The sequence below is a fragment of the Gasterosteus aculeatus genome, chromosome 17 (genome assembly GCF_964276395.1).
Source record: "Gasterosteus aculeatus chromosome 17, fGasAcu3.hap1.1, whole genome shotgun sequence".
In the NCBI taxonomy this organism is placed as follows: domain Eukaryota; kingdom Metazoa; phylum Chordata; class Actinopteri; order Perciformes; family Gasterosteidae; genus Gasterosteus; species Gasterosteus aculeatus.
The window spans coordinates 492,644-520,000 of NC_135705.1; the positions used below are offsets into that span (position 1 = coordinate 492,644).

The 27,357-nt window shown below is 48.6% G+C and overlaps 1 protein-coding gene across 13 annotated transcripts in view; it reads right to left on the bottom strand.

Annotated features, from left to right (window-relative positions):
* Positions 1–27,357, bottom strand: part of dock3 (dedicator of cytokinesis 3) — a 42,520-nt gene that overhangs the window by 4,541 nt on the left and 10,622 nt on the right. For 6 of the 13 annotated variants that reach the window (XM_078092607.1, XM_078092600.1, XM_078092606.1 and 3 more), the window contains exons 2-48: positions 25,192–25,275; positions 24,486–24,526; positions 22,677–22,732; positions 20,841–20,937; positions 18,550–18,698; positions 18,025–18,109; positions 17,438–17,479; positions 17,071–17,225; positions 16,848–16,929; positions 16,703–16,763; positions 16,314–16,461; positions 16,075–16,163; positions 15,817–15,942; positions 15,278–15,402; positions 14,949–15,111; positions 14,660–14,766; positions 14,396–14,567; positions 14,056–14,153; positions 13,792–13,875; positions 13,116–13,216; positions 12,725–12,806; positions 11,518–11,688; positions 11,043–11,204; positions 9,743–9,935; positions 9,029–9,156; positions 8,463–8,609; positions 7,730–7,828; positions 7,557–7,651; positions 7,402–7,477; positions 7,166–7,266; positions 7,017–7,075; positions 6,653–6,801; positions 6,491–6,576; positions 6,334–6,360; positions 5,496–5,591; positions 5,233–5,293; positions 4,520–4,613; positions 4,250–4,398; positions 3,949–4,035; positions 3,717–3,821; positions 3,328–3,469; positions 3,068–3,234; positions 2,425–2,511; positions 2,165–2,344; positions 1,499–1,582; positions 1,230–1,346; positions 329–432 (exon numbers count right to left, since the gene is read on the bottom strand). In XM_078092607.1, the coding sequence (XP_077948733.1) occupies positions 329–432; positions 1,230–1,346; positions 1,499–1,582; positions 2,165–2,344; positions 2,425–2,511; positions 3,068–3,234; positions 3,328–3,469; positions 3,717–3,821; positions 3,949–4,035; positions 4,250–4,398; positions 4,520–4,613; positions 5,233–5,293; positions 5,496–5,591; positions 6,334–6,360; positions 6,491–6,576; positions 6,653–6,801; positions 7,017–7,075; positions 7,166–7,266; positions 7,402–7,477; positions 7,557–7,651; positions 7,730–7,828; positions 8,463–8,609; positions 9,029–9,156; positions 9,743–9,935; positions 11,043–11,204; positions 11,518–11,688; positions 12,725–12,806; positions 13,116–13,216; positions 13,792–13,875; positions 14,056–14,153; positions 14,396–14,567; positions 14,660–14,766; positions 14,949–15,111; positions 15,278–15,402; positions 15,817–15,942; positions 16,075–16,163; positions 16,314–16,461; positions 16,703–16,763; positions 16,848–16,929; positions 17,071–17,225; positions 17,438–17,479; positions 18,025–18,109; positions 18,550–18,698; positions 20,841–20,937; positions 22,677–22,732; positions 24,486–24,526; positions 25,192–25,275 (5,113 nt within the window). The remainder of the gene's footprint in view (positions 1–328; positions 433–1,229; positions 1,347–1,498; positions 1,583–2,164; positions 2,345–2,424; positions 2,512–3,067; positions 3,235–3,327; positions 3,470–3,716; positions 3,822–3,948; positions 4,036–4,249; positions 4,399–4,519; positions 4,614–5,232; positions 5,294–5,495; positions 5,592–6,333; positions 6,361–6,490; positions 6,577–6,652; positions 6,802–7,016; positions 7,076–7,165; positions 7,267–7,401; positions 7,478–7,556; positions 7,652–7,729; positions 7,829–8,462; positions 8,610–9,028; positions 9,157–9,742; positions 9,936–11,042; positions 11,205–11,517; positions 11,689–12,724; positions 12,807–13,115; positions 13,217–13,791; positions 13,876–14,055; positions 14,154–14,395; positions 14,568–14,659; positions 14,767–14,948; positions 15,112–15,277; positions 15,403–15,816; positions 15,943–16,074; positions 16,164–16,313; positions 16,462–16,702; positions 16,764–16,847; positions 16,930–17,070; positions 17,226–17,437; positions 17,480–18,024; positions 18,110–18,549; positions 18,699–20,840; positions 20,938–22,676; positions 22,733–24,485; positions 24,527–25,191; positions 25,276–27,357) is intronic. The other 7 variants (XM_078092605.1, XM_078092602.1, XM_078092601.1 and 4 more) reach the window with 5 other exon arrangements.

The window sequence follows — 27,357 nt, forward strand, 5'->3', positions numbered from 1 at the left end:
AGACAGACAGAGGAGGTGTGATGAGATCAGATGTTGTGACGGTGAGAAGAAGTGTGTGTTGACTACAGAGTAATACAGAAGATAATAACAATAACAATAATAATAATAAATAAGAACATTTTCAAACAAAGTGCTTCACAATAAAAACATTCAGAAGCAAAGAGGTGAAATCCCAATGATAGTGTGTGTGTGTGTGTGTGTCAGTGTGTGTGTGTCAGTGTGTGTGTGTCAGTGTGTGTGTGTCAGTGTGTGTGTGTGTGTGTCAGTGTGTGTGTGTGTGTGTCAGTGTGTGTGTGTGTGTCAGTGTGTGTGTGTGTGTGTCACTGACCTGTGGCGGTGCAGCAGCTTGAAGCTCTCGGGGCTCATGGGTCCGTGGGGGGTCAGGATCCCTCTGCTGGCTCCTGATCCGGTCTTCTCTAGACCCGGCAGACCCTGAGACCACAACGAAGCTCCCATTAGTACAGAGAGCAGCGCTGTGATTGGACCAGAGGAGCACAGCGGACGGCTCAGCAAAATAACAATTGTACAGAGGAACCTGTTATGACAACAAGTATCTTGAATCTTTACAGCAGGAGGGTCGAACTCATTTCAGGTTGTGATCCACATCGAACGCGGGCCGGACCATTAAAAGCTTATGGAGGGGTGGTGCCGACTGACCGGCGGACATATTGATATATGGCTATATTGACGAGCTACGGGATCAATAACCACCAGGAGGACCACCGGTAGGTCCACCAGGAGGACCACCGGGAGGTCCACCGGGAGGACCACCGGTAGGTCCACCGGGAGGACCACCGGGAGGTCCACCAGGAGGACCACCGGGAGGTCCACCAGGAGGACCAATGGGAGGACCACCTTGAGGACCACCGGGAGGTCCACCAGGAGGACCAATGGGAGGACCACCTTGAGGACCACCGGGAGAACCAATGGGAGGTCCACCAGGAGGACCAATGGGAGGACCACCTTGAGGACCACCGGGAGGACCAATGGGAGGTCCACCGGGAGAACCAATGGGAGGTCCACCGGGAGGACCAATGGGAGGACCACTGGGAGGACCAATGGGAGGACCACCGGGAGGACCACCGGGAGGTCCACTGGGAGGACCACCGGGAGAACCAATGGGAGGTCCACCGGGAGGACCAATGGGAGGACCACTGGGAGGACCAATGGGAGGTGGGAGGTCCACTGGGAGGACCAATGGGAGGACCCCTCGCCCTTGTTGTTCTCACTTGACAGAGGCTGCTCCTCATCATGTGGAACTGATCGATCAGCTTCTTGTGGAGGGGACGCATCTCTGGGTGCACCAGCTTCTCGTGTACGGCCAGACCCACCCCGAGCACGTGGACCTGGGGGGGGGGGGTTAGGAGAAAAATAATAATAACTCTAAATATTTACAACATCACTCTTGTGTTGTTATTGAATTATGATTTAATATCCCCTCCCCATGGGGCTTGTTCTTCACTGGTTGCCCCTGGCGACGGTGCTGACGAGGTCTCACCTGCTCCTGCATCAGGTCTTTGAGCTGCGTGATCTTCTCCGTGTCTTCAGGGTGGCTAGCGATGTACTCCTTATCGAAGAAAGCCTGGGAATGAATACGTATTAAAACCTTTATTCCTCATTGTTCTTACAGATACTACTTAAGTCATGCATTTTATTCTACTATAGTATTTAAATCAGAACGAAATCTAACTAATAACTAATCTAAAGACAAACGCTATCGTATTGTTATTTATTATTAATCCTGACATCTGAAATGTCATAAAAGAATATTTAATAGTATCATATTAGACTCGCCAGCATGTGTGATATTCAACTGGAGAAAATAATTAAACACTGCTCTGGGGTTCTATGGGTCTATGGTTCTATGATTCTATGGGTCTATTGTTCTTTGGGTCTACGGTTCTACGGGTCTATGGGTCTATGGATCTATGGGTCTATGGTCTATTGGTCTATGGTCTATGGGTCTATGGGTCTATTGGTCTATGGGTCTATGGTCTATTGGTCTATGGTCTATGGGTCTATGGTCTATGGGTCTATGGTCTATGGATCAATGGGTCTATGGTCTATGATTCTATGGGTCTATGGGTCTACGGTTCTATAGTCTATGGGTCTATGGGTCTATGGTTCTGGGGTTCTGGTCCTGGACCCCCCTTTGCGGGCCCACCTCCTGGTACCGGGCGATGCCCCCGTTGACGGCGGCGTCGATGACGCCGTTCAGCGTCATGCTCAGCAGGTTGATGTTGCCCTGCAGCTGCTTGTGCTGGTACTGGCTGATCAGGGTCCGCAGCTCCTGGTTCTTGTTCTCCACCACGGAGACAGCGTTCTCCAACGGGCTCACCTCAACCTGGGGGACGGGGACGCAGGTGATGTACAAACTCCACCAGGAGGTCTACAGCTTGTGGAAGAGGTCTTTCATTCGCTCACCAGCTCCCTCTTCTGCACCTCGAACCAGCGCGAGATCCCCGGCAGAGGGTGAGTCAGGATCAGGGTTGTCCTCTCGATCCAGAGACTCTGGATGGACACGACGCAACAAGGGGAGTTCAAATGTCCACCAACAGGAGACAGCGAGAGACAAACAAGAGACAAACTATCCACAAATCACAGGACACCTCAAGAAGAGGTGGGGGGGTCGGGGTAGAGGGTGCACTAGTAACCGCAGGGTTGGTGGTTTGAGTCCCGGCTTCCCCATGTCCCAAGTCAAACTGTGTCCCTGAGCAAGACACAAACCCCCTAATTGCTCCCCGGGCAAAAATGTAAAAAGCTATGGGTTCAAAATGTAACCTGTAATGTGATGTGATGTAAAAGAGGAGACAGCGGAACACGAGGAGACAAACGTGTCCACAAATCCCCCCAACATGATATAAAACGTTCCCTGTGGACACAAGACTACTGAATATTGTCCTTCTTTATTGTTGCGTAATAAAACGTCCTAATTAGCACATCTATTGTTGACTTAAGGACGTGCGTATTGACTTTTGAACTCCCAAATGTGATTGATTCTACTGGTCCAGATGGGCCCAGATCCCAAGTCCTGCAGACCAGAGGTGGACGGGTCCGGACCACCCACCTTGAACTCGTTGTCTCTGTCTTTGGGTCCTTTGTGGAAGGGCCGGTCGTACCGGTACCGCCGGACGTTGTTGACCCGGTAGAAGCTCTTGATGCGGTCGGGGACTCGGTCCATCTGGAGGACGCCGACGCTGTCCGGCACTGGGGTCACGGCGTAGATCTGGAGGTCTGGGCCCAGGAGTCAAAGGAAAGAACGGAGGTTCTGACCGGAGGAGGTCCCTGTGCACCGGAGCCCCGCCCCCCCTGTGAGTGAAAGGATACACTGCGAGTCACACTGCAGGATGGCCTCGTCGGGCTGGTTGGGGTGCTGCATCGCGATGGCCTGGGGGAATTCTCCCAGCATCCTTTGCTGGAAGGCCTCCAGCCTCTCGTAGTCGTGGCCGCGACAGACAAACTCTTTGTTCTGGAGAGAAGGAACCGAAAGCAAAAGAGACGCCGAGAGGAAGACGTTTACTTTAAACAATCACGAGACATCAGCTTTGTACCGTTCCTGCGGTCCTTGAACGCATCGCGTGCGCTAACACCGTTTCACTGAAGCGTTTCATTCCACACGTCGTCACACTGTATCAGATTCTGTTAAGGAGCAGAAACCTTTGAATAATGATGACATCACATTTCAGGATGTGATAGAAAGAATAAGTTCATCTCACTCTGAGGAAGAAGGGGAACTTCCTGCCGTAGAATCCGACCCTGAAGAACTCGGGCTCAAGGCGCTGCTGCTCCATGATGTTATCGTAGTACGCCGCCTCCATCTTCTACACACCGGCAGACACACACACAGACAGAGACACACAGAGGAGGAAGTCATCACGACGGACGTCTCCTCTCCAGTATGAACGTGGTTGTGTGTCTGTTGTGTTGTGGTTGCTGGGAGCAGCTCACCCGGATCCAGCTGAGACTCTGGTAGTCGTACAGAGACTCGTATTGAAAGGCCAGATCCCTGCAGAGAGGAACCCCGAACTCCCAGCACTGAGGGACACACACAGGGACACACACACACACACACACACACACACACACACACACACGTGAGTGTTGTAGTCGAGTCATCCACATCATCTACTCCTCTGTAATTTGTGCACTACGGTTGTGTATTTATTATGTTGTGTCAAATAAATGTTTTCTAATTAAGATGTTGTGTAGTAGTGAGTGAGTGTATTGTGTGTCCGTGTTGTGCGCCCACCTTGCCCTTGTTGAAGTAGTGGATGACCTTGCGGCTGAGCGCCTCCTTGCGGCTCCACTCCGTCTGGGTGGGGTAATGCAGGAACTCCTTCAGAAGCTTCTCCTCCCAGTTTAGCAGCTCCCAGTACAGCAGCAGGGTGAAGGCAGCCTCTGTGGGGGGGTGGACCATGGTCACACACACACACCCACCCACACAGTGTGTGTGGGTGGGTGTGTGTGACCACACAGTGTGTGTGGGTGTGTGTGTGTGTGTGTGTGTGTGTGTCTTTACCGGTGTAGTTCTCAGCCTGCAGGTGCATGTCACACAGCTTGTGGATGTAGCGGATGTACATCTCCTCCTTGTTGATCTCAGACTTGTAGAAATTCTGAGAAGATAAAAAACAGGTAGAACCTCTCTGTGAAGGTCCAGATGTTCTGACGTAAACATGAAGAGGAACATGAAGATGAGGATGAACACGAATATGAAGAAGAGGATGGGGATGAAAGTGAAGATGAACATGAAGATGAACATGGAGATGAACATGGAGATGAACATGGAGATAAACATGAAGAGGAACATGAAGATGAGGATGAACACGAATGTGAAGAAGAGGATGGGGATGAAAGTGAAGATGAACATGAAGATGAACATGGAGATGAACATGGAGATGAACATGGAGATAAACATGAACAGGAACATGAAGATGAACATGGAGATGAACATGAACAGGAACATGAAGATGAGGATGAACACGAATGTGAAGAAGAGGATGGGGATGAAAGTGAAGATGAACATGAAGATGAACATGGAGATGAACATGGAGATGAACATGGAGATAAACATGAACAGGAACATGAAGATGAACATGGAGATGAACATGAACAGGAACATGAAGATGAGGATGAACACGATTGTGAAGAAGAGGATGGGGATGAAAGTGAAGATGAACATGAAGATGAACAGAAACATGGAGATAAGATGAACATGTTGAGGATGACTCTCACCAGGAGGTTCACGGTGTAGCCGATCTTCTTGTTCTCTGTCTCGTCCCCCTTCATGCAGTCCCTAAAGAGAAGATGGAACCATGAAACACAACAAAAACAACTGGTTCTTCTTCCTCCTCCAGGAAGATGAAGATGAGGTTATAAAGTCAATCGCTTATGAGAAAAGAGTTCCTGACTACTCGCTAAAACAACTAGAGATGATTAATATAGAAGCGTGTCTGTGTGTGTGTGTGTGTGTGTGTGTGTGTGTGTGTGTGTGTTACCGGTAGTCGAGCAGTCGCTCCATCAACCTGGTGACGGAAGTGACGAAGGAGACCCCCGTCTCCCTCCACGTCTCCTGCTCGATCTTCTCCAAAAGACTTCAGAAAAGCAAAATAAAGTCAGACGACTGTCTCATAACTAGATTATAACAACGTATTATGTCATATTCAATAATAATTATCGTTATTATAACATTATAAATATCATTATTATTATTATTATTGACATATCTGGTGATTTACAGCCGGAGTGAATTACTTTCATGGAGAATCGATTGTCCACCTTCTCCAGTCCAAACTGTCAGTAACTACAGTTCTAGAATATGGTGCAGATGTTTAGACCACAATCATAAGTTGGTCTTATGACATGTGGGATCATCTGAGAAGGATTGAAGCTGTCCAGAGACAATACGACAGGTTGGCTGCTTGTTCCTCCTCACTGAGAGCAAAACACTGGACTAGATCTCCACTCTCTGCTGTCCTGCTCCTAAATGGTGGAAGGAGGACCACAGAGAGCCTTCACATCTTCAGACTAAAGACACACCTCTTCACACTCTACCTCCACTAACACACTAACTGACTGTAGCACTTACATTGGACTTATAATGGTTCTTATCTACAGCAAGTTGTACATCGGCTTATTTGAGGAAATTGCACTTTGTTCTTTCTGTTCTTCTTCGTTTGTGTCCTGATGGTTGAAATGTTCTTATTGGAAGTCTCTTTGGATAAAAGCGTCAGATAAATGACGTGTGATGGAATGTGATGGTTGCTCTGCAGGGAGAAAGGAGAAGGTCCTACAGACTGATCATTGAGTAGGTGTCTCCATGGGGGGGGGGCATACCTCGGGTAGGGCCCAAACAGCTGGGTTCTAGTCCGGCAGCACAGAGCAAAGCACACAAACAGCATGTTAGAGCACAAAGGTTCTGAGGGTTTGTTTTGTTAGAGGAGACAAAGAAGAAGAACCAGGAGAAGAAGAAGACTCCTGAAATGTTCCTCACAGCAGACCGAAGAGCTCCCTGTAGTTCTCGTCACCTTTCCCTTCAGACACCAAACTGTCCAGCTTGTCGATAAGCTCCGCCTCCACCTAAACGAACAAACCAATCAGAATGAATGAAGTTGAACTCATGGTCAAAGCTGATAGGGTGCGTTTGTTTCCGTACCTGTTTGAAATTCCCGTTCTTGCGCTGCTCCCAGTCCATCATGTCATGGAAGATGGGGATCATGATGTTTCTCACCTCCACCTGAGGCACCAGCGTCACCCCCAGGAAGGGCCCGATCATACCGGGGATGAAGTGGATCTTGTTCTCACCTGCGGACGGAAACAGGAAACAGGAAACAGTCGGTTTTGTGTATTTGACTGAAAGCTTTTCTAACTGTGTGTTTTCAGTTAATGGAAACAGATGAAAATGATGTTTTAAAGCTGCTGCAGACAGAAATCATGCAAAAGAGAGCAGAGCTCCGAGGAAGAGGTTCTTCTTCTCTGGTTATTATCGGTACCGACTCAGAGTGACACCACCGACTCACCGAGCTTCTGCCACATGCTGAAGAGTTCGTAGGTCATCATCACCCTCATATCTCCATACCTGGACACAAGGGAGAACATCATCAGGGCCGGATTAATGTGTGTGTCCGTGTGAGTGTGTGTGTGTGTCCGCGTGAGTGTGTGTTCCTACTTGTCTAAGACCTTGTTCCTCTTGGCAGGACTCAGGCTCTCCAGCTGTAAACTGGGCTGGTTGATGTACAGCACAGACAGGCTGAAGTAGGAGTTCCACACCTGTTCTCACACACACATCAAACATATGAAAGGGATTCAGTTAATTCAGTTTTATGGCTAAATAGTGATACAAATGTTAAAACAACATTCAACATTACAAACACAGAAGGAACTAAAAGGGAAAAAGTCTTTTACCTTAAAGTCAAACTCGGCCTCCGTGAAGTTCTTGTGCAGAGCAGGTGAGAGGTACTGAGCCGTGGTCAGGATGATGCTGCAGGACGGGAACAGTCACTGTTACACGCGTGTGTCGCTGTTACACACGCGTGTGCTCTGCTACTTGTGTCACTTACTTGCTGGTGAGGAGCCTCATGACGTTCCAGTCCCGAGGGAAAATACTGAGCTTCATCAGATTCCTGAACACTGACAAAACCTTTAAGAAGAACTCCTGAGGAGAGAAGGAAGAGGAAGGAGGAGTTTTATTGTTGGTGTAAGTTGGTCTTGTTGTGACACGAAGCCGTTTTACCTTCAGCTCCTCTTTGCTCTGAAAGTTTTCCATCAGGTGCTGGAAGTGGACGTCGGTCATCTGGCGGAGGAGGGACAGGAGGCAGGACACGTACTCTCCCTGCCAACAGGACACAGGGTGGAGGCATGAGAGCCTATCACGCGGCAGCAGCTCTCAGGGAAGCGACCAATCGGAGAGGATGACAGCAGATGAATGAAACTGCTCTCTGACTCCAGCGTCTGTTAAACTCACAGCAGGCTGTGAAATATGGACCACAGAATCTACGTCACCCTCTGGTGAGGGGAGCTGCAGGGTGAAGCATGCGGCTGGAGGCGCAAAGACAATGATGTCGTCATGCAACCAGCAATCTTAAACCAAATGAATTAGCAGATGAAACTAAGAACGAACTAAACCTGACTGACAAATCTAAAATATAACGAGCTCGGTGAATGAGGAGGATGCGTGATGTTTAATGAGGACCGATGGTTCAGGGAGGAGAAGGATGGATGGATTCGGGTCGGGCAATAATTCACATTATTGACTTCATATTTCTGAGTATTAAATGATTACGATGTTAGAACAAAATCGTTGTGATTTCAGATTTCACTCTAGAAGGTGAAGCGTTGCCCGGCCCGGCGGCGGATGCAGGAGGTGGATGCAGGAGGCGGATGCAGGAGGCGGATGCAGGATGCAGGAGGCGGATGCAGGAGGCGGAGGAGGTGAAGCGGTAGTAGTCGTATTGTTAGTTACTAACAGTGATCTCCGCGGTGCACTGCGGACAGCGTTGACCTCTTACCGCCTCCTGCGATTGGCTCTTGCTCATGATGGACAGCAGGGTCTGCAGGAGGACGTCCAGCAGGGACTCCACCATCACCTCCACCTCCTCCTGCACAGAGGTGTCCTAGAGAAGGAGGAGGAGACGGGGCATTAGGAGGAAGATGAAGGAGTAGCTTTAGAGAAACAGATGTATCTTTTTATTATCAGAGGTTATTGAAGGCAGCATTTTGATGTTATTAAATCTCAGCGGATTAATTGAGTTCAGGGACATTCTGGAACAAGTGGTTCAAATAATGTAAAACTCTAAATCCAAAATGATCCATGAAGAGTTTACAGTCCGAATGTGAGGAACTTTTCACATTTTGAGGCCGAATTAAATGAATGATTCTTTGATTTTGTGCTGCACAAACACAAGTGATCCCATCACTTTTATTTCTATAATTATTGGGTTTGTTTGATTATGATATCGCTCAACAGAAGCAGTTTTCATGTGTCTGTGTGTGTGTGTGTCTGTGTGTGTCTGTGTGTGTGTCTGTGTGTTACCATTGAGCTGCTCTTGATAATAGAGAATATAGAGCTGAGTATTCCAGAGCAGATGAGCAGCTCCTTCTGCTGCCTCAGATGCAGATGGATGTGATGCAGGACGACAGGCAGCAGGATCCTCCGAGACTCTGAGGCCGTGCAAACACACACACACACACGCACACACACGCACACACACACACACACACGCACACACACACACACGCACACACACACACACACACACGCACGCACGCACGCACGCACACGCACACACGCACACACACACGCACGCACACGCACGCACGCACGCACGCACACGCACACACGCACACACGCACGCACGCACGCACGCACGCACGCACGCACGCACGCACACACACACACGCACGCTCTTATTTATTTGCAGTTGTTCCTGATCAACATGAACAGAACTGAGTGATTCATATTTGTGTTTGAATGAGTTTACAGTGTTTTGAATGCAGAATAAAGAGCTTCACTGCTGACATACTATGAATATTATTTAGAAGTAAGTCGATTCACAGAGAGGATTCGATTGGTCATTAATATATTCTGCTCAACATAAACTGACATCATCTGTGAGATTTTAAAGTGGGAATAATAAAGACACTACAGAGAGATTTCTACAGAAGCGACAGGCCTCACTGCTGGAGACACCATCTACTGGGTGTTCAGGTGCAGTTTAGATAAGGACACTCAACCTGGATCCTTTACCTGGGAAAGAGAAAAGCCTGCTGTCCACCGTCCGGGCGATGGACTGCAGCTTGACCACGTCCATGGACTGTCCCATGTGCACCGTGGACGGCATGCTGCCCAGAGTGCCGCGCACAAACTCCGCCACTTCCTGCACCGTAAACATCTGCAGCAGCTCGTCGAAGATCGCCGGGAACGAGTTCAGCAGAGCGGCCTGAGGAGACGAGGCAGAGAAAGACGACAAGATGTTCCAGAGGAGGAGGACACGTTTGGATGTTAGCGGGAAAGAAAGAGAGAGAGAGAGAGAGAGAGAGAGAGAGAGAGAGAGTTAGATAACGGCGACTTTATCTCCAATAAAACAGATCAGAAGTGAGTTAAAGTGATACAGTGAATGTGGTATTGGAAACATCTCAATGAGTGGAGGTTTTCATGTGACTCTCATGCATGTTTGACATCTCAATAGTGAAAGAAAAAGTGAAGAAGGAAAAACACAAACATTGTTAGATGTTAACACGACATCAAGCAAGTGGTGTAACACGCTGTAAATATGGAGTTTAATCGGACTGCTCCAAATTGTCTGTTTTCATTACATCCACTGTGATCTCAGATGAAGTGACTCGTCAGGTTGTCAGGGATCTACAAGCTGTGACTCGTCAGGTGTTGAAGGGACTCGTCAGGTGTTGAAGTGACTCGTCAGGTGTTGAAGGGACTCGTCAGGTGTTGAAGTGACTCGTCAGATGTTGAAGGGACTCGTCAGGGATTTACGAGCTGTGACTCGTCAGATGTTGAAGGGACTCGTCAGGTGTTGAAGTGACTCGTCAGGTGTTGAAGGGACTCGTCAGGTGTTGAAGTCACTCGTCAGGTTGTCAGGGATCTACGAGCTGTGACTCGTCAGGTGTTGAAGGGACTCGTCAGATGTTGAAGTGACTCGTCAGGTGTTGAAGTGACTCGTCAGGTGTTGAAGTGACTCATCAGGTGTTGAAGTGACTCGTCAGGGATTTACGAGCTGTGACTCGTCAGATGTTGAAGGGACTCGTCAGGTGTTGAAGTGACTCGTCAGGTGTTGAAGTGACTCGTCAGGTGTTGAAGTGACTCGTCAGGGATCTACGAGCTGTGACTAACAACGTGGTTCATGAACAGCGGTCGCCGATAGCGGGCGTTGAGATGAACGTTGACCCGAGCAGTGAGTGCCGCTGGTGTCAGGGGGGGGCGAGGAGGAGGTGCAGGACCACAGCGGCGCACGTGAAGGTTCTCAAAGAGCTGAATTATGATTCCGGGTTCACACAGGGAACGGAGGTCGTTGATCCCGATGTCTACTTACTGACAGTGGAGACGGCCGCGGAGCGCTGGAGCTCCAGGCCGGAGGGCAGTTGGCCTGTCCTGGGGCGGGGGGCGGGGCTTGGCCCAGTGCGGGGGCTAGTGCTAAGGAGGCAGCAGGCCCGACGCCAGGGGCCTGATTTGGGCCTGGACAAGGCTGGGAGCCCTGTGACGTGTGGGTGTGGAGGGGAAGACAACCAGGAGGAATAGCAAGGGCCCGAAGGGAGGAGCGAAGAATCGTGGGAGAAAGAGGAGGTGAGGAAAGGTCCGAGGTGCAAGTAGAAAGACGTACGTAAAGGAGATACAGAGTCAGATTAAAGCACCTAAACGGAAAGTATCTTAACTACCAGCAGATTAAATATTTGGATTAGTTCCGTCTAAACTATAAAGACACAACAAGGTGCAGCACCAGCTAAGAAAGACGACTAGAGATGTAAAGTAAATCTAGAACTTCTTCTTATCTGCGTGTTTTTTCTCACCTGTGTGAAAATAAGGGTCTCTGAGTTGCGGCTGTCCAGACTGAGGACGAAGCGGATCGATTGAAAAAGTTCCTGGACGCTGGTGCGAAACTGCTCCTCTTCCATTCCGCAAGTGGCCCGAGAGTAAAGGATCCGAGACTGGATGATGAACTTAAACAGATACTCCAAGGCCTGAGGTTGTGTGTGAATACAGAAACAATACAAACATTTCATGGATAAACCACACGTTCTCTCCACCGATCTTCATCATTTCATCCACGAGGACGTTACAAACGTCTCAGATGTTCATCCGTCACAGAAAAGAGTTTTTGATTTGATCGAACCAAAGAGAAGAGAACTATTGTTTTTATTGTATCCAATAAAACCACCAACATATTTTAATAGTAGATTCATTTTATTTTAAAAAGAAAGAAATAAGAAGAAATAAATAATTACCTGTGAGTTAATGAAATGGTGGAATATATTTAAGCATTTTAGTGACGCTAACAGACATTTGATACTAGTACAGTACTTCAGTACTTCACATATTAAATCAAAGCTGAGTAGAGAAGGAAGGACAGAGACGGACACAGAACCTCTCAGGTTGATTCTTCACGTTACATAAAGCGTAAGTTGAAGGCTTTGCAACAATCGGTTACAATGTACCATGTTTTTTGTGGCGAGTTCATTCTTGAGTTACGGACAAAGTGACAGTGACTCATAATCAGCTCGTCCTTACGGGCCCCTAAACCGTGGAACCTTCCCTGCGAGTTGAGACAGACGAACTCAGCGTCCTCTTTCACTTCACTTTTACCAGCTGGCTTATTTATATATTTAATGGATTTGATCTTATTTATTCTAAACTGCTTGATTGTATTTTGTAAAACTTGTGCGTATTGTTGAGCACTTTGTAACTTTGTTTTGAAAGGTGCTACATAAATGATTGAAGTTTAATTAAGTTAAATGATATACTTCCTATAGTTATATATAAATTATAACTAATCCCCTCAGCCGCTGATATATAACAATATAACAATCAATGAATATTCAGCAGCGTGGAGACGCGAAGCAAAAACCCACAGCGACCGAATGTGTTTCTATCGTCAGTGATTCACGGCGTCGTTTTCTAAATGAGGTCGAGGACATCAGGCTGATTTATACACAAAGTATTGTGACAACATGCGGTGACCAGCGTGAAGCCAGAAGAACTGCTGGTGGACTCACGTACCCTCATGGCTTCCTGTATGTGGTCCTGTCGGACCACCTCTGCAGAGCGGTCCATGTACCACTTGAGACAACGGATCAGCTCCCTGGAACCACCGCGGGAAATATCACACGTATCACAGTTTAATGTTTGTCATAAAGTAAAAGTTTAAATAACGTGCACACACACTTTAACTTTTCACAAATGAATTAACATGAGCATATAAACCACAAGTCAAAAAAACTTTGTTAGTATAGATCAAATATAAAACTATTTCCTGGTAATTTTATACAATAAGAGCTTTGACATCAGGGATGATTGTGAATGACACACACACACACACACACACACACACACACACACACACACACACACACACTGTGTACAGTGAGGCGGCGTGTTGGGAAACACTCACTTGTAAGCCAGAGCGCCTGCGAAGTGCTTCTGGATGTACGTGTCCATCACCGGCCTGAAGTGGTAATATTTACTGTCCCTGAGGAGGTTTATGATAAACACCTGAGAGAGAAAGGAACATTAAACCGCTTCATATTCAACATTAATAATATAGATAATAATATAACACTACAATATAACGACCTTCTGATCACTAGATGTTAGTTAACTAGCAATCATTCATCAGATTAGCACTTATCATAATGACACCACGCCGTCTGCCGTCCGTACGTCACTGTGCCGACTGACCAGCTGACCAGCTGACCGACCAGCTGACCGACCAGCTGACTGACCAGCTGACCGACCAGCTGACTGACAAGCTGACTGACCAGCTGACTGACCAGCTGACCAGCTGACCGACCAGCTGACCGACCAGCTAACTGACCAGCTGACTGACAAGCTGACTGACCAGCTGACTGACCAGCTGACCGACCAGCTGACTGACCAGCTAACTGACCAGCTAACTGACCAGCTAACTGACCAGCTGACCGACCAGCTAACTGACCAGCTAACTGACCAGCTAACTGACCAGCTGACCAGCTGACCAGCTAACTGACCAGCTAACTGACCAGCTAACTGACCAGCTAACTGAAGCGGTCGACCGGACTTCAACCCGCAGCTGCTTCTGGTGGACTCACCAAGGACTGGAACACCAGCGGTCCATATTTGTCCGTGTTGTCGTCCAGGATGGAGAACAAAGTGTCCAGAATGTCTTGGAGAAACTGTCACAAACACACGCAGCGAGTTCAAGTCACCGAATCGAGTTATTCCGGAGTTTAATGCAGCAACGTCTTAAAGAAGCAACGACGTGATTCTTCAACAGGTTCAAACCCTCTGAGGGATTTTTGTCACAGAAAGTTTGTTTTAAAGGCAAAAAAAATCCTTAAAAGAGAGAAGCTCACCTTGACTATCTCCTCTCCGCTGACATGTCTCAGCCTGCCGAGGATGTCCATGACCCGCTCTGGATGGGCCTTCCACTTCAGCAAGGCCAGCAGGTCCACTGGAGGAAAAGCGCCACGTTAGCAAAGACACAAACCAGTGTGATGTGACACTGAGAAGCAGCGCTCAGGCCTCTTATGGACCCTTATCCACACCCTGAGGTCATGGGAGAGCGTTACTTGCTTCTTCTCATCCCAGTGACAGCACATATACGGTGTGGGTTTCTGGCACCATGGCGGCTCTGGTTAAACACACTGGGAGAGATCACTAGATGTATGGGACGGTCTCCGGTCAGCTGTGTACCGTTCTGAGTGAGCTTGGTGGAGGAGAGCTGCGTGGAGATCCAGAAGTTCTCCTTGGTGCTGCGCTGGAAGATGAGGCTGGAGGGGATGCTGGGGCAGCTGTTGAAGTCCTCCTTGCAGCAGGGCAGACCCAGGTAGAGGGCGTGGTTACTGAAGGTGGTGTTCTCATCGCACTGAGGACCAACAATGGAACATGTTACTGTACGAGATGTTCTGCAGAGAAAGGCCCTGCGTGGACACCGTTGGTGCGGCGTTGACTTCTGACCTTGTAAACGTAGAGATCATGGCTCTCGTCGGAGAGCGTGGTTCCATCCTCCCTCATCAGAGGAGTGAAGGAGAAACCGAACAGCTTCTTCTCTCCTTTGTCCTTCGCTGTGGACACGATGAAGAGAGAGACGTCCGCTGTGTCATTTAAATGAGAACTTTTCTAGGTACCCAAAGACGCTTCAGCACCACGGACAAGAACAAAACCAGACTGAGACACGTAGGATGAATAAAAAGAATCAGCGCGCGGCCTCCTGGACCTCTGCGGCGTGCACGTGAGGACGACTCACTGGAGCAGTGGCGGAACTCGAAGCGCAGGTGTGACCCTCTGAAGCGGTCGATGGGGATCGGCAGCTTGATGACCTCGCTCCAGCGGGGGCTGTTGTTGTGGTAGAGCACGAAGGAGCGGTGCTCCGGCACCTGAGGCTCGCCCGAACCCAGACTGATGCAGTCCTGCAGAGGGCGAGGGGGGCAGGAGAAGGTCACTGCTGCTCCTCCCAATGAACATTGTGTAGAAACACGAGCATTGGAAGGATCCCATTGGCTGTTTGTGACGTCCTGTGACCGGTCCCCATTGAGGGCCGGTGGACGGGCCCCTGAATGATAGGGGGGTCCCTACCTTGAGGATCTCTCCGTCGGCGTACAGGACGTAGACGGTGACTTCGATGTTCTTCTGGACGCTCTTCCCTCCTCTCTCGAAGTCGCCGCGCTCCAGCGTCAGGTACAGGTCGTTACGCACGTCACCTGGACGAAAGCTGGCGTTACACGAGAGACCCCGTCTTTCTCTGAGCAAACTCCCTCCACCAAAACCAATAAATATATTCATCAATCACCGTTCTGATGATGGCGTTTTCCTGGAACTAGTCGCTCACATTAAGATGTTAATGATTATTATAATCTGCTCAGTGTTCATGAAGCTTAGAATCAAAATCTAGGATTCATCTGTAATATACGAGTGTGAAAACGCCTCCTTTAAACGGAGCCTTTTACAAGATTAAATGTGGAGCCTGAACGCATCATAACGTAACAAGCTGCGAGGTGCAATGAGAGCGGTGTGATGACCAACATGCTGGATTGAGTTCATCGTCATTTATAAGCTAAATAAGTGTTAAACTATGGAGGACATGCAGAGACGTCTCCACGGTAACCAGGACCCACCTGGCATGATGACGTCAGGGAAGCCCAGCTTACGCGTCACGGACACGCCTCTGCTGAAGATGAGAGGATTCTCTCTGCGGACCTGATCCACGTCGCCTCTCAGCAACTGAAGGGAGATGATGAGACCTGGGAGGGGGGGGGGGGGGTTGTTGTTGTTGTTGAGCTGTTTATGTTTAGTGTTGTTTCAGGAGGCCTTGATGGAGCGACGCTCAGACCTCCGTGTGAGTCAGTGACATCATCGGCAGAGGCCCCTCCTACCGTAGCTGGTGCTCGGCACCGTGTACTTGGTGCTGGACTTGCGGATGATGTTCTCGTGGATCTGGTACCACTCGTTCTCGTTGTTGCACCTGGAGAACAAAGCAGAGAAAAGTCTCTCAGAGGGACGCAGCCGAGAGGAGGCGAGACGCGGGACAAGCAAGGGACCCCGGTCTGTCTCTGGTCCACATGTCTGCATCCGCACTGTGTGTGTGTGTGTGTGTGCAGGTGGGTGCACGTACGTGTACACCTTCAGGACAAAGTCCTTCTCCTCCTTGAGCTCGGCGATGGTCTGCAGCACGTCGCTCATGGCGAGGACCGCGCAGCCGTAGGGCCGCCGGTACTGGACGAGGGGGGGGCCCTTCTTACTGTCATTGAGCAGCATGCGGCCTGGTGTGTGTGTGTGTGTGTGTGTGTGTGTGTGTGTGTGTGTGTGTGTGTGTGTGAGAGAGGAAAGACACAACATGCAGTCAGCAGTAAAACATCAAACTTTACTGCCAGAGGAAGCAAACACACGAGGAGAGAAGCAGCTGAAGGTAAGACATTATATATATACACAAGTATATATATATATATATATATATATACACACATGTGTAGTGTACATATGTTGATGTCACTCTGGTCTCACCCGTTCTGATGACGTGAGACACGATGTAGAGATCTCTCTTCATGTCTTTGTTACTCAGGTCCTGCAGTCAGAGAGAAAGTGGGTTTTAAGGTTGACCCTTCAAACGGGAGGCGCCGTTGTGTGTGTGTGTGTGTGTGTGTGTTACCGTGAACAGCGCACACAGCCTCTCCACCTTCTCCGGGTTCCTCGGGGCTCCGTTCTTGTTCAGCCGCACTAAAAACCTCTCACTGAAAGACACAAAGACGCCGACTCGTTTCATTCTAGCGGTGACCTTTGACCTCACGGCTGGAACATCTCCCCCCGACACACTCACAGGTCATCGATGGACTCACACAAACACGCGCGCACACCGGTGTCGTGGCGGGTACCTGATGGTCTTTGCTTCTCGCAGGTCGTACAGGGAGAAGAAGATGTCGGTGTCCTCGCCGATGCTGTTGTAGGTGAAGCTCTTCAGGTTGACCAGCAGGTGATGAGGAACCGGGACCCTGCAGGGGTCTCCGTGCCGCTGCCGCGTCCCGTCCCCCTGAAGACACACCACGCGTGTTAATACATGGATACACAGGAGTAGTATTAATGGTGGAGCAAAGTAAAAGTACACTCTTAAAGAGATACTTGCTAGTACAGAACTTGTAAACTAAAGTATTTCTTGTTATGTTGTTGGTATTTCAGAAGCTCAAATGACATAATTTTAGTAAATGTAACAGCAGTATATTTCATGTATATGTGGTACTTCACCTGTGTGGTACTTTGTTGAACACTGTGTCTGCTGGACAGATGCTGAGGAGGAGAAAACACAATCAGGTGATCCTCGTCCTCTCTCCTCGTCTCCTCATCTTCTCTCCTCGTCTCCTCATCTTCTCTCCTTGCGTCCTCTCACTTCCTCTCCTCATCCTCTCGTCTCCTCTCACTTCCTCTCTTCATCTTCTCTCCTCGTCTCCTCATCTTCTCTCCTTGCGTCCTCTCACTTCCTCTCCTCATCCTCTCGTCTCCTCTCACTTCCTCTCTTCATCTTCTCTCCTCGTCTCCTCATCTTCTCTCATCTTCTCTCCTCGTCTCCTCGCACTTCCTCTCCTCATCCTCTCGTCTCCTCTCACTTCCTCTCCTCATCTTCTCTCCTTGCGTCCTCTCAGTTTCTCTCCTCCTCGTCTCCTTATTTCTGATATATTTTCATCGTCTCATCTCATCACCTCCCTTTCTTTCCTATCCTTGTTTCCTCTCCTTGTTTTCCTTGTTTCATCTCCTGCCCTCTGTTCCTCTTCTTGTCTCCTATCAGTGTTTTATAGTCTCACCTCCTCCAAATATGTTTTAAACAACCATCTTACCATCTTATAAAGATCTGACACGCTGATGTGGTCTTCATCCACCATGTCGAACTCCTTCCTGGGAACCAAGTCCAGACCCAGATGTCTGAGGGGGGAAGAGAGAAGGTCTTTTATTGAACCTCCACACATAGAGTGTGTAGGGATGTGTGTTTCCTCCTGTAGTTCTAACCTTTGACCTCGAGGCTGTGACCTCGGTATTAACAGAATATTTTCATTCAAACTGTAGATGAGAAATGAAATGTTTCCTCAGGCCGCTGAGTTCTGCTTCATCCTTTATGTTTTAATATTTAACTCGACGTGTTCTCTCCATGATGAGAAGCTCCTCATAATAATATATTATAATAAGTTATTGATCAGGCACATCAGCTCTCCTGAGCTTCACAATCACAGTCCAGCTTCCATCTCTCAGATCAATGACAGTTTCTGTCTTTTCATTGGTTCCCTGTTTCAGCTTCACTCAGAAAAGCTTCATCCTGAAAGGCTTCAATGTAGTGTAACGTGTGTGTGTGAGTGTGTGCGTCTCACTCGTTGCCCCAGTCCAGGCGCACCGTGACGTGTCTCTTGACGTCCCGGCTCTGGTCCTGCGTCAGGTGACCTGAGAGGAGCTGCCTCCTCAGGTCGATCAGCTCCATCATCACGTGGCGCACCTTGTAGAACAGATCCACCTTGTGTTTCTGACGGAGGCGGAGTCAGAGGCGGAGTCAGAGGCGGAGATAACACACATTCACAGTAACACACACAGTAACATACACACACACTAACGCACGGTGTCCTCAGACACAGCGTCAGTGTGTTACATGTGGCTACACTGTAACCACGTGTGATATAGTTCTTATCGTTAAGTAAAAGTCACATGTCTTATCATGAATTATTACATGACGTCATCAATTGAAAGCGTTTAAAACAAAGTGTCCTCTTCAGTGTCTCCTTCCACCTCCCGTGTGAAGAAACAATATGTCTTTTTCCTTTTATCTGACTGCCTGCACCACTTTATGCCCCCAGCGACACTATTTCAAATGCTTCTTGAGCGGTTGCTTGGCAACAGCAAGAGTAACGCACAGCAGCACTCGTCTGATACACGAGGACGAAGATTCACTTTAACTGCTTCTTTCTTCCTTTTATCTAATTAGGGTGAAAAACCGGAGAAGAGTCAGAGAAGTGTGACGATTTGATGTCGTCATGTCATATTGAACAACACAACAACAACGCTCTTAAACGTGTTAAAGCTGCATTCTCTCTCCCTGACCACCAGGGGGCGACTCCTCTGTTCCTACAGAAGTCCACGAGGAAACGCCTTTAGGGACGGATTTCCTCCCTCAGTGACGTTATGGTCCTGGACCTCGGTGACCTGAGGTCACCTCAGGGGAGGAAGCTGGTGGTGGAGATCTGCAGGGAGGCGGGGCTACAAGGTGTCTGATTTATGGAAGTGGGTTAAACTCAAACTTTGGAAATATTACTGTATTACTGGGAGCAGCGTCCATCCCAGCCAATCACAGGGCTACACAGAGACACACAACCATCCACACTCACATTCACACACCAGCAGCCTGATCCCCAGAGCACGTCTTTGGACTGTGGGAGGAAGCCGGAGAACCGGAGGAGAACATGCAGACTCCACACAGAAAGGCCGCTGGGCGGAGTGGAACCAGGACCTTCTCGCTGCGAGGAGACGTTCTAAGCACCCACAAGATACGTGAGGATAATGAAGATTAGCTGGATTCTCAGGACTTAAGTCACACTCGTTCTTGCATTCGAGTGTAATATTCTCTTTCTCCACTTCTTTGCTTTACACACACACACACACACACACACACACACACACACAGATGTGGGTCTGAAGTATCAGCGGTATTGTATAAAGGACATCGCACAAACCACTGGAGCGACAGACAGAGGACGGACTGAATGACAGGATGTAACCAGAGACGCCTCGACGCACACAGGACACATGTGTTGTGTGGATGTGTGTGTGCGCTCGTGTCGCTTTCTGCTCCGATGCCTTCGTCCTCTCCTCAGGCTTCAGTGCCTCCGAACATCAGTCTACTGAGAGTTCATCATCAGAGCCTGAAGGCCGTGTGGCACTGAGTGAAGGACTGATATGTGTGAGACCTCGTGTGTGTGTGTGTGCGTGTGCGTGCGTGTGTGTGTGTGCGTGTGTGTGTGTGTGTTACCTGGTAACTAGTTACGTAAATTAATTAAGAATTTTTATTCCATATTATTCTTCAACCTACTACTTTTGGGCTTTTTGTTCCATTACATATGGCTCGTCCAATCAACTTCCAGGGATTTGATGACCTTTAATAAACAATTTCCAATGATGACTTGATGCTATCTGGTGGTACCTGAGGCAGGTTTTTGTTGTATTATCCTTTCTCCTGCTCTGTAATTAAATATGATTTTGAACCAACGATGAAGATAATACTCTTTGATAAATCACATAACAAGGAACCTTCAGTATGAATGTACAAATAATGAGGTGTCCAATGAATCACTGGACTCCATTCTTCACGAGGAAGTCTGTGATAACAAAGGGCCTCGTGCAGATGAAAATGCTGGATACAAACCCAGAAGAACAAGAAAGTGCGATTTCCTCAAATAAGCCGATGTACAACTTGCTGTAGATAAGAGCCGTTATAAGTCCAATGTAAGTGCTGCAGGTAGTTAGTGTGTTAGTGGAGGTAGAGTGTGAAGAGGTGTGTCTTTAGTCTGAAGATGTGAAGGCTCTCTGTGGTCCTGATGTCTTCACAGACCTCCTTCCACCATTTAGTGTTAAAGAGCAGTGAAGAAGAACCCCCCCCCCCCCCCCCCCCACTCACCACGTAGAGCTGCTTCCATAGTAAGGCCCACTCCTGCAGCGTGGACGACACCTCCGTCAAAGTGGGGTCCTCCAGAGGAACCGCAGTCTCATGAGGCCTGGGGGGGGCACAGGCGCTTTGTTACCAGGATGCAGTGTCACACGCACATCTGTCTAACGGGGAGAAGTCAGCTGCGTTTAGGAAGTGTCCGTAGTCATGGTGACAGAGCTTTGTGGACGGGAGCCATTAAGGCTCAAGCTAGGTGATTTCACTTGGTGAAGCATTACCTGCTTTAGGGTCACCTAATGGTCAGTTGGACTCTAAATAGACCATCATTTACTAAATGAACATCATGCTGTTTTGGGGAAAATTGAAACTAAGGAGTAAATCAAGAGAGAAGAAGAGTCATTTCCTCATAGACGTCTATGGGAGCAGAGGAGTCGCCCCCTGCTGGTCACTACAGAGAAGTAGAGTCATTTCCTCATAGACGTCTATGGGAGCAGAGGAGTCGCCCCCTGCTGGTCACTACAGAGAAGTAGAGTCATTTCCTCATAGACGTGTATGGGAGCAGAGGAGTCGCCCCCTGCTGGTCACTACAGAGAAGTAGAGTCATTTCCTCATAGACGTCTATGGGAGCAGAGGAGTCGCCCCCTGCTGGTCACTGCAGAGAAGTAGAGTCATTTCCTCATAGACGTGTATGGGAGCAGAGGAGTCGCCCCCTGCTGGTCACTACAGAGAAGTAGAGTCATTTCCTCATAGACGTCTATGGGAGCAGAGGAGTCGCCCCCTGCTGGTCACTACAGAGAAGTAGAGTCATTTCCTCATAGACGTCTATGGGAGCAGAGGAGTCGCCCCTCTATGTCTTGTATGAATAGAGCTATAATAAACAGATGAACTGGTTTGAGGTCAGCTCTGTGGTGTTACTTTTAAGTGAACTGTATCTCCATGCAGAGAAACCACAGAAGAAGAACGCCCAGCCTAAAGCCTCCAATGACGTGATCAGCAGCGGCAGAGGCTTCGTCCTGAATGAGCACAAACATTTGTTTCCACTCATTAACTCCTAAAAACACGGACCCGACGGTCATTTCAGCTGATCGTCATCAACGTTAATTCCTGAGACATGACATGACGTTCTAGAGCTTCGAGGAGTCGCTTGTTTAGAAGCTTTTTCTTCAATGGCTGAAGGAACAAAGGGCGGGTTGTGTCTCATTAGCCTCAGGACGGATTAGCATGTTAGCAAAAGGAAAAGGGCTGGCTGCTGTCAGCGGATGTTTAATCGCTCCTTTTCCGCTGGTTTAATTCTGTTTTTTATCACAGACTTCTAAGTGTTGCAGTGACTGGGACATCGTCTACACTGTTATGACTCAAAGGCTGAAAGGCCGAGGAGATTATTAAAAGTAACAAAGTGAAGCACTGTGTCAAATCTCTTTATAAGCACCTCATTAAAAAACAATAATTAGAACTGATTTTCCTATTTCAGCCGATAAGAATGATCATTGAACCTTTAAGTAAAGGCTCTGAATTCACCACCTTCTCTGAAATGTGACCTTTAATCAGGACTCCCTACTAATGAGCAGTGAGAGGAGGGGAATCAAACCGACAACCTCGTGGTTAAAGGATGTCACACTCGATGTTCCCCTCCTAATTATGTGCGCTCGTCCCTTGGAAGAGTTGTTCCTGTGCCGACGGGGGGGTTTGGGGACAGAGGATGTCGCATGCGTACAGACTGTAAAGCCCCCTGAGGATAATTTGTCATTCGTGATTTTGGGCTACACAAAATAAAATGACTTGAATTGAATCATACTCGTTATTGTTTACGACTATGTGCCTGTAAAGGTCAGAGGTCGTTGAACCCACCCTCTGTTGGTGACGACGGCCTTCTTCAAGTGGACGTAACTGGCTGGGAAGACTCCCTGCGGAGAAGGAGACAGAGACAGAGCGGACATTAACGCCAGGATCAAACCGCCGGGTCATCGACAGTCATCTGCAGGAGGCTCATAGACGTCTATGGGAGCAGAGGAGTCGCCCCCTGCTGGTCACTACAGAGAAGTAGAGTCATTTCCTCATAGACGTCTATGGGAGCAGAGGAGTCGCCCCCTGCTGGTCACTACAGAGAAGTAGAGTCATTTCCTCATAGACGTCTATGGGAGCAGAGGAGTCGCTCCCTGCTGGTCACTACAGAGAAGTAGAGTCATTTCCTCATAGACGTCTATGGGAGCAGAGGAGTCGCCCCCTGCTGGTCACTACACAGAAGTAGAGTCATTTCCTCATAGACGTCTATGGGAGCAGAGGAGTCGCCCCCTGCTGGTCACTACAGAGAAGTAGAGTCATTTCCTCATAGACGTCTATGGGAGCAGAGGAGTCGCCCCCTGCTGGTCACTACACAGAATGCAGCTTTAACACATGACGCTTTGACTTCTGAACTTAGCTACATAGTCCACAGAAGCTCATCTAAAAGCCACACAGAGGAAGGAGGAGACAACATGAAAGGGAGGAGGAGACGAGTTGTTTGTAGGAGGCACCCGAGCAGTTTACGTCTCCTCCTGATGACGTGAGCGTGTTTAGTCCTGACAGTCAGGAGGGAGGCATTAAAAACCCACACCAGTTAAAGCCGTATTATATTAAAAAACACTTTTAATATTAAAAATCACTTTCAATATGGAGCTGCCAGCACTTATGAGCCTTTATCCTCGGCAGCTTAATGTGTTCTGAGCATCTGGACCCGCTGACCTCCAGCCCTGCTCCATCTACTCCATCTAGGTCAGAGGTCAAAGGTCATCAGGACCATTTGCCTCTTATCATGATGAGCTCGTCCTTTATCGCGTTGCTTCATCTCTTCCATCCATCTTCCTTCTGTCCTAGAGGACCCCCCCCCCCCCCCGACTCTCATCAATTGCAATCCAGCGCTCTGATTGGTTGAGAGGGGGGCACATTATTATTGTTCACATTGACTAGCGTCACGTATCACTGCTCGCTCAAAGTAACAGTTAGATTTTGCCGACCATTAGTTGACTTTTCAGCTTTCAGCTCGGTGGCGATCAACCAACAAATGATCCGTTTGATCCGTTTGGGGCAACGCGAGCAGCCGGACAATCAAGGTGGACGTCATCAGCGATGTGAATGAACGAGATCTTGCAAGGAGACCCGATGCTGTTTACGTGCACGTACGGTGGCTATTTTTCTCTAGACTACTAAAATGAGATACACAACGTTTGGTGGCTACAACTATTTTGTGCTGAAAGGCAACACAAAACATAAACATAGTATTTATAATTCTGCTGGTATTATAACAGCAGTAAGGTGCTAGAAGGTCGCCTAACAACAGCCCAAATTGTTACGTTATTGGACGATGACGTACAGCCTCTCGTGCCTTGTTGCTTAATTAGACACCGAAGTGCTCGTGGTTCTCTTTGACCACAGGAAGAAAGCGGCGTTTGGATTCCATGTTTCATGAATTGTTTCAGGGGCTCATAGTCGATGTTTGAGGAGCAGATCCACTCATTCTGGAAAAGGTCAACTGTGAATCTAACAGGGACACAGCAGAGAAGGACGCGTGTACATAAAGCCTCCTGCTCATTACACAAGCAGACGGAGACTTTTGGGAAAAACGCTTTTGTCAGACAAATGGGAGGAGTCTCCGAGTTGGAGGCGGGGCTTCTCTCTTACCTTGACATGTGGCTTCCTGGTGGAGAAGCCTCTGTACCAGCCTGCAAGAAGACAAACAGGGTCAGCAGCTTTAACCCCACGAGCAAAACCGGCCAATCAAAGAAGTGCCGACACTAAAAACTCCCAACATGCACTGCAAACTGGCCAGTGAGACACTAGACCTTCACCCTGCAGAAACCTGCAGGTTGAAGGTCTAAAACAAAAATGTTCTACTAAAAAACGACACATCACACGCTGCATCAGACTTCTTCTTTTTTTAGAACAGAAACATGATAACAGGTTTATTTCTGTAAGAACTAAACTGTAAAATAAGAGGCTACTTTGTCGTGTTTGGACGTGTGGACAAAGTGGTGGACGCGTTTGAGACACACCGTCAGGAGGCTTCCTAAAGGAGGCGATATGGTAATTAGATAATCACGTCGCATCCTCCAAATCAACAGATCTAATTTCTCAGCAGTTCCACATAATCTGATCTGAATATGGAGACGAGGGTCTAATTAGTCCTCTGCTTCACAACCAATCAGGATCAGAACAACACGCGAACGTCCTCCAAGGCAAAGCTGAAATAACGTGTTGTCACGGTGATCCAACGAAGGCGGATCTCAGACCGGGTCTGGTTCATATATTTGGGTAAACATTAATAATAAAAACCATCGCTCTGTTAGTCAGTGCTTCGATGACATCATCCGCCCACTCCGGGTCTCACCTTCACATTTCTCCAGGATCTGGACCGTCTCCCCGACCTCCAGAGCCAGAACCTGAGCCACGGAGCCCCTGAAGGTGCAGATCACTGCGGAGAAGGACAGAAGAAGAAGAAGAAGAAGAAGAAGGTGAGGACATGTAAGGGTTTGGTTTCCGACTATTTATATCCGTTACAGATAATTCTAGATATGTTTCCGTCCTTCAGTCTGGTGAAGCTGAACACCAGTGATCCTCTCTGGGGGTGTAAATTATAAGTTTGTCAGGGGTCAAAGGTCATTGGAAGGAACAGAACGAGGGACACGAGACCATCAAAGAATTTGGATTGACGTAGTATGTCGAGAAGAAAAGAGGAAAGGAGAGAGAAGGACAGAGAGACATAGGAAAGGACATGAGGGACACAGAGGACGGGAGAAAGGGAGGAGAGACAATCTTCTTCTGAATCACATGGAGGCAGAAACGATCTCTGAAGAAGCACATTGACAATAAGCATGTGTGTGTGCGTGTGTGTGTGTGTGTGTCTGTGTGTGTGTGTGTGTGTGTGTGTGTGTGTGTGTGTGTCTGTGTCTGTGTGTGTGTGTCTGTGTGTGTCATCCTGCCCTGTGAACACATCCCAATGAACGAGGTTTGTCCTTCTAACATCCTCCACGATGCCCACAGGCACAGACTCAAGAGCACTCAGCAGTGCAGCAGATGGATTGTGTGTGTGTGTGTGTGTGTGTAACAGTCTGCATGTGTGTGTGTGTGTGTAACAGTCTGCGTGTGTGTGCGTACGTGAGAGACACAGATCAGCTGATTTGTAAGTCCGTAAGTTTGATGAACAGAGAGAAGTGCAGCTTTTTCTGCATGTTTATTTATTCATGACAATGTGTGTGTGTGTGCAGTGATTGAATGCGTGTGCCTCAGGTTAGCTTTTAAGCTACATGACGTAAGAGCTCGAGACACACACACACACACACACGCACACGCACACACACACACGCACACACACACACACACACACACACACACACGCACACACACACACACACCCAGCCGCATGTTCCGACATCATTCATGCACATGAATGCTAAAATTGGTCCGTGTTGATGCTGAAAATAGCTTGCTGCATTCTGTGTAGTGACCAGCAGGGGGCGACTCCTCTGCTCCCATAGACGTCTATGAGGAAATGACTCTACTTCTCTGTAGTGACCAGCAGGGGGCGACTCCTCTGCTCCCATAGACGTCTATGAGGAAATGACTCTACTTCTCTGTAGTGACCAGCAGGGGGCGACTCCTCTGCTCCCAAAGACGTCTATGAGGAAATGACTCTACTTCTCTGTAGTGACCAGCAGGGGGCGACTCCTCTGCTCCCATAGACGTCTATGAGGAAATGACTCTACTTCTCTGTAGTGACCAGCAGGGGGCGACTCCTCTGCTCCCATAGACGTCTATGAGGAAATGACTCTACTTCTCTGTAGTGACCAGCAGGGGGCGACTCCTCTGCTCCCATAGACGTCAATGAGGAAATGACTCTACTTCTCTGTAGTGACCAGCAGGGGGCGACTCCTCTGCTCCCATAGACGTCAATGAGGAAATGAACGGCGATATGTAAACTGCAGCGCGTCCACGGTGTCTGGGATCTTCTTGACGTGGGTCATGACTACCTTCTCGAAGCTCTGCATCAGTTTTGCGGTGAGTGCGACGGGACGATTGTCCTTCAGGCAGGTCACGGTGTTCTTCTGATGACGGTGGACTTGAAGCAGGTGGACACATGAGCTGCTGACAACGACTCGAACACGCACTAAGCGGTACGCAGCTCTTCACACAGAGAGCATGTTTTTTCTCTCCTCCTTCACGTTGTCACGACGACCTTTGGGCCAGAGGCCGGTGGTGTTTGCTGGCGCAGCACTCTGAATAAAACATGCCATGTGAAGGACACGGCGTCTCCTGCCTGACAGGTGTCACGTGATCCGCAGGAGAAGACATTGATCAGCTGATCCACGTTGAACATCAGCCGTGTTGCAGTGTGTTCAGCAATGGGAAGAGAAAAATATTCCCATTACACATTTACCTGTCGTCCCGGTGGAGCAGGGAGTCTGGATGGATCTACACGGTGTACGCGGACACCAGGTAGTGTCACCTGCCCGCTCATCTGGAGGCCTCCGTGTTCAATATGTGTATTTACATGTAT